Genomic DNA, 6,474 nt, shown 5'->3' with positions numbered 1-6,474 from the left:
TTCCTCATTGAAAATTTAGACAAATAATGTTTAACATATAAATGAATATCCAATTCTGATGAAAAAAATTCAACAATTGTGTACAAACTTTGGCTGTTCAACCCATATTACTTAACAAATATATAAGTAATTGATAGTTCTGTTGTATATCCAAAATAAAATACATAATTCTATTCTATAAAGTAAAATTGATCTTACTTCTTTAAACATAACTAAACTAACATGAACACTAAGAAAACAAGACTTTAACGCAAGAGAGGCTTCTCAAGATCAAACTCTGTTCTGAGCACACTTTCTTCTTCATATACTTTCACTTCATCTCCTTCTCCGCAATCCTCTTTTCCTTTAGCCCAGATAACGAAGTAAAGTCCTCCAAACATCAAGGCCATTCCAACAAAGCTAATTCCACAAAGATAAATACAAGAAAGAAGAGGAATGACTTCTTTTATGTACTTTGAAATGAGAAAAGCTGCAAAAAAATACCTTCCAAGGTTGAAACTGTCATCCATGGAGAAAGCAGAGACAACAACACACACCACAGTTGCAATTGGGCTAAAGAGAGACACAACCACTGGTCCTTTTCTCTTAATTACCCATGCATTAAAAGTTAAACCTCCTCCACTCACCAACCCTCCCTACAAACAAATTCTTAAAACATTTTTAGACATGTTCAAAATGTTGCACACATACATGATATGATTCTTGAGGAATATATGTACCAGTACTGCGTATCCCACAAGATTCTTGAGACCGATTACTGATGCACTTCCCATATCCATACTCCCCTTAACAACATACTGCAAAGCCACCGTGGTGAACCCACCGATCAAAGTTACCACTGAAAACATAGAGACAGGCGCCGGAAACTCGACTAGTATGGATGCCTAATTAGAACGATCAAATAGATTAGAATCAACTGTGAGTGATAAGAAAGAGGAATGAGGCCAAACCTGGAGGACAATACTTGAGGACAAGCAGCAGATGGAAAGGAAGAGACAGAGGCAGCCTAAGATCTTCTCCTTGTCCAAAGCCACATCGTCAGGGACAATTGGCAGAGCCTTGAGCGAGCTAGATGTGGCTGTACTACTGTGCATTAAGCTCATAATGAGAGCTCCCATCACACATAACACCGTCCCTGCCATCTTAACTCTACTGTACATACAACTTAGCTTCACTTTCTCCATCCTTTAACAATGTCAATTATTCAAAACCCATTAAGTAAAACTCTAATATTTATATACTTAACATAACAAATGAACAGAAAAGTAAAGGGTTTTACCCAGTAGCCCAAGCGATGACGAAAATGAAAGCAGGGGCCAGATTAGGCATAGCTGTCGCCATCGATGCAGAGGTGTGTTTCATTCCTTCAAAGAATAACCACTGGAACAGAGATACTCTGTTTCAAACAGATATTCTCTCTTAATTAATCACATGTTATGATCATAAGAAGCAAATAGCAATCAGTAAAAAAATAAAAGGTAAGCAAACAGCAATCAAAAACATGCAGGAATCAAAAGGACGTTACCCAACAAGAGAAACTAAAACCAGTTTTGTCTTCAACTTGAAACTTAGACTGCTGGGCCACACTTCCCTGCAGATACCAACCACCAAAAAAATACATGTTCAAAAATCCACAATAAAAAAATGAAACAGAAATAAAATTTGAAACTTTGTTTTAGTTTGAATCAAAGAGTAGTGATAAAAAAAAAGTTACCTTTCAAGGAGAAAAGCAAGAGGACTGATGAGAATAAATGATGCAAAGGTGCAGAAGATAGCAACAAGAAGAGGATCAACACCAAGAGACAAGACCTGGCTCAGTATCTCCGAGTTTCCGGCGTAAATCACCTGAGCTCCGACCAACCCTCCAATTATTCCAACTTCTTTTAACGTCTCTTTCTTCATCATATGTCACCACAAAACACACAAAGAAGTATTGAGAAAACAAAAGGAACAGTACGAGTTTTCGATTTTCGTGGAGGAACTAAAAGAAGTAGAGAGACATTTTGATGCTTTTATTTCTTATGGGAATGCGTTTGCTTGAAGTTTGAAATTTTCTCTCTATAATGTCACACTTCTTCCCTTTTGAAGACATGTGTTTTATGGACGGTCTCGCCATTATAGCTCTTCGGGAAATGCATATTTTTATTTATTTGGACTTTTAAGTTTTAACTGTTACTAGTACTATTATTTTAATACAAGAGTCCTCAATTTTTGGTTGTAATGGGGATGAATATTTTTGTTTGACGTGTGAAATAAGACACTAAAACTCCGGTAGAGGCTTGTGCTGACTGGTTTTCCCGCTACCACCCGCAAATGCAGTTTTTGCGGTTCATAGCGGTTGTTGGCGTTTCGAAACAATCACAGAAAACGCTACAAATCGCTTCAAACCGCTCCGAACCTCTTAAAATCAAAAGCTGGTTCCAGCTAGCGTTTGCGGTTGCGGGCGGTTGCGGAAAGGTAATTTTTTTTAAAAAAAAACAGAATAAATAAAAATAATACTAAAAATATCCAATAAAAATTTTCAATTGAAATAATAGAAATTGTAAAATGTATTCATATTATATTTCAATTTATATTATAAAAATTCAAAACTAAAATATTTTCTATAAATTTTTAAAATTAAATAATATGATTTTATAAATATATATTTTATATTTATCATATTATTATGATTTTTAATATTTTTATAATTACATAAAATGTAAATATTGTTAAATTATTATTTAACAGATGTTGCGTTTGGTAGTTTACCAGTCATAAGAATCCCGCAAACGCAACAATTTCTAACAGCTGTATCAGTCGTACAAATCTCTAGAAAACGCTTAAAACCGCAACCACCCGCACCCGCAAACTTCCGTAACCGCAACCGCAACCGCTGCGGTTACACCAGTCAGGCTCTTAATCTGTCAATATATATGACTTTTCTTTTGAAAAAATGAATTATATCATCTCATATGATCAGACGTTGATTTAAGAGTTTTGAAAATCTGTGGCCTAAATTCTGTTATTTATCACACCAAACATTTGTATTTGTTTTACTAACTAAATTCAAATTTGCATATTGCATGTTACGATATTTATTGGATATTTCTCAAATATAAAAGAGAACGACTAAGGGACTGACTGGTTTTCCCGCTACCACCCACAAACACAGCTTTTGCGGTTCATAGCAGTTGTTGGCGTTTCGAAACAATCACAGAAAATGCTACAAATCACTTCAAACCGCTCCGAACCTCTTAAAATCAAAAGCTGGTTCCAGCTAGCGTTTGCGGTTGCGGGCGGTTGCGGGAAGGTAAATTTTTTTCTTTAAAAACAGAATAAATAAAATAATATTAAAAATATCCAATAAAATTTTTCAATTGAAATAATAGAAATTGTAAAATGTATTCATATTATATTTTAATTTATATTATAAAAATTCAAAACTAAAATATTTTCTATAAATTTTTAAAATTGAATAATATGATTTTATAAATATAAATTTTATATTTATCATATTATTATGATTTTTAATATTTTTTTATAATTACCTAAAATGTAAATATTGTTAAATTATTATTTAACAGATGTTGCGTTTGGTAGTTTACCAGTCATAAGAATCCCGCAAACGCAACAATTTCTAACAGCTATACCAGTCGTACAAATCTCTAGAAAACACTTAAAACCGCAACTACTGCATCTGCAAATTCCCGCAACCGTAACCGTAACCGCTGCGGTTACACCAGTCAGGTCCTAAAAGTGCAATAAGCCAAATCGACTAACGCATTCAGATTCGCTGAATCCAAATTTCAACATGATTTAGTGTGTGTTTTTAAAAGTTTATAAAATAATACACCAGTATAATCTATATGTCAACAATATATTTACGTGCAATGATTAATGTGTTGTAAGACTATCACTAAAGTCGTATTATGCTGGATCATAAATCTCGGTTACAAATATTATTGTAGATTAACTCAAAAAAAAATATTATTGTAGATGAAATTATTTCGCATGCAATTGTACAGTAGAACCTCTATAAATTAATAATTTATAAATTAATAATCTTTATAAATCAATAAATTTTGCCGATTCCAAGTTGGGCCGGTGTTAAATATAACACAAATCGATGAAATAATAAGAATAATATTTTAAAAATTTCTATGTAAATATATAGTCTCCTTAAAATCATAAATTAATAATCTATCTATATATAATTTTTATATAAGTACAAGTTAAATATTATATTGTTGGTTTTATATTCACAATGAAAATTCTTTATTTTTCTTAACATTTCAATATATTTTGATAATATTTAGTAAAATTATATGGAAAACCACTTAACAATTATATGAAACATAAAAATAAACATAAAATAAGATAATAAAAAAATATGGAAGTCAAATTTATAAAATTTAAATAATGTACATATGGTAAAATAAAATATTTTCTTTTTTTTATATAAATAAAAATATTCAAAAATAGAAAAAAATCTAAATAAGGAAACTTTTGTAAATCAATATCTCTATAAATTAATAAAAGTTCAAAGTCCCAACATTATTAATTTATAGAGGTTTTACTGTACTGTGTTCAAAGCGAAAATTAAAACATGGCGAACAAGAAAGGAAGGATACAACTGGGAAAAGGAGTAAAAAGACATGCAATGAGCTCCGTCGGATACGAGTGACCTCAGGAGTCAGGACTGAGTCTGGTAGTGTTGTTTGTATTGTTATTTTTGGAAAAACCAAACGACAGCGTACCACCACCTACTCTATTTTTCGTTTTATGTCAACATCTGTTCACTATAATTTGTCTTTGTGTTGGTGTGGCATGCAACCTCTTTCTTTTCTGTTTTCCATTTTATTATAGGATCAATGCATCCACTTATTTTTCTTGTGATATAACACAGTAACACAGAGGCGTCCGACTTTAACATTTGTTCATCTTTTCTTTACTGTTACTCGATCCCCTCCATCTCTCCTGATATGCTCGCGTTCTCTGAATTAGGGTTTTGCTACGACGGCGGCTCCGCTTATGATGAGCGTATCTCCGGTGGTGACTCCTCTTTTTCTGGTATCGTGGCGAGGCTGTAGATGTGGTGAGTCGTTGTGGTAGTCGGATTTTAGGGTATTGTGAGGGGATCGTTTTCTCTGTCGATCTCCTCCGGATCTTAAGGTTTGGTGTCGATGATGGTGTATGAGGTTTAGAAACAGGATCTACCCTCTATTTCTTCTCTGGTTCAAGCAGTAGTGGCCATTGAGGAGGGGTACGTGAGGCTTAGTTGCGGTTGTGGCTTGGCGTCTTGTTCAAGCGTGGGAGTGTTGCCTCTGTTCATTGGAGTCAACTCCGGTGGTTGTTGATACTTGATGGTCAGAGTGTTTTGCAACTCAACCTTAGTTATGAGAGAATTGAAAGGAGATAGTTGTATTTGGAAGCGAAGGCTTCATTGTTGGTCTTGGTTGATTGCCGCCTATGTGAGTGTGATAGTCTTGGATTTGGAGTGGTTCTTATCCAGTTACCGGCTGTAAATAAAATGTGTGAGGGAAGCTTTGATAGGCTTCGTCGTGGGATGATGGTGCATATGAGGAGTGTAGAGAGCCCTCTCAAGGTCTAATGACGAGTTGTAGTTGGGATTGAAGGGTGTATACATCGGCGGTTAAGGATTCCAACCTCTCTCGATTCGGTTTATGTGTTTGCACTACAAGAAAACATGGGGATACTGACGGACAAATTCGTCAGAATATCGTCGGAATAGGCATATTTTGACGAATTTCTGACGAAACCGTCCGTCGGTATCATTTCGTCGGTATTTTCAATTTCGTCGGAATTTCGTCAGACATACCGACGAACTTCTGACGAATACCGAGAAACCATATACTGACGAACTTGCGACCACATTCCGAGAGCATTTTCCGACAACATGTTTCATCGAAAATCAGAACGAACCGACGAACCAAGTCCTCAGAAAATACCGACGACACTTGGTTCGTCAGAAAATACTGACGGACTAAATCCTCGGAAAATACCGACGAACTTGGTTCGTCAGTATTTTCTGACGAACCAAATGTCGTCGGTATTTTCAATTAAATAAATAATTAAATTTTTCATTTTTAAATTATTTTTATTAGAATTAAATTTTGCAATTTAAAAAAAAATAACTAAAACAAATCTGAAAGTGAAAATTAATAATATTATAGAGTTTAAATTCATACAAACTGAAATAGAAAAAAAAACATTCAGAAAGTTTTAAAATTCAGAAAAAAATTAAGAACTGATCGAAGGAAACAAACGATTTAGCTTCTCCATGATCTATGTGTGGTCTTCTTTTGCGATGCCAGCTCAGCAAGGATGGTTTGGTTCTCGGTAAGGATAGTGGCATTTTGCTGCTCCAATGCCACAATCCGTTCATCTTTGTCATGCAGCTCCTCGAGAATCATGGGATCGGCATACGGAGCTTGCGAAGAAGATGTCGGATACGAAGAAGCACGGCGGGCC

General features: G+C 34.5%; 1 protein-coding gene across 1 annotated transcript; it reads right to left on the bottom strand.

Moving 5' to 3' along the window:
- Positions 1-29: 29 nt before the first annotated feature.
- On the bottom strand, positions 30-2,066 carry LOC108834917 (WAT1-related protein At4g16620-like). The gene is made up of 7 exons (XM_018608230.2): positions 1,715-2,066; positions 1,526-1,591; positions 1,280-1,396; positions 951-1,185; positions 720-884; positions 484-635; positions 30-399 (listed from the first exon to the last, which is right to left on the bottom strand). Exons 1-7 carry the CDS (start codon positions 1,903-1,905, stop codon positions 246-248), a joined length of 1,080 nt encoding a protein of 359 aa, XP_018463732.1. The 5' UTR covers positions 1,906-2,066; the 3' UTR covers positions 30-245.
- Between the last annotated feature and the right edge of the window lie 4,408 nt (positions 2,067-6,474).

Source organism: Raphanus sativus, unplaced genomic scaffold (assembly GCF_000801105.2).
Source record: "Raphanus sativus cultivar WK10039 unplaced genomic scaffold, ASM80110v3 Scaffold4499, whole genome shotgun sequence".
In the NCBI taxonomy this organism is placed as follows: Eukaryota; Viridiplantae; Streptophyta; class Magnoliopsida; order Brassicales; family Brassicaceae; genus Raphanus; species Raphanus sativus.
Note: the sequence above shows the minus strand (reverse complement) of the source record. Positions and strands in the feature narration are given on the sequence as shown.

What these genes read in the sequence shown, in the direction of transcription:
- LOC108834917 (XM_018608230.2), bottom strand. Translation starts at nt 1,905, where the DNA reads ATGATGAAGAAAGAGACGTTAAAAGAAGTTGGAATAATTGGAGGGTTG. An exon ending in CTTGCTTTTCTCCTTGAAAG is followed by an intron (nt 1,592 to 1,714) that starts GTAACTTTTTTT and finishes TGGTATCTGCAG; the next exon opens with GGAAGTGTGGCCCAGCAGTC. An exon ending in TTGTGGGATACGCAGTACTG is followed by an intron (nt 636 to 719) that starts GTACATATATTC and finishes ATTTGTTTGTAG; the next exon opens with GGAGGGTTGGTGAGTGGAGG.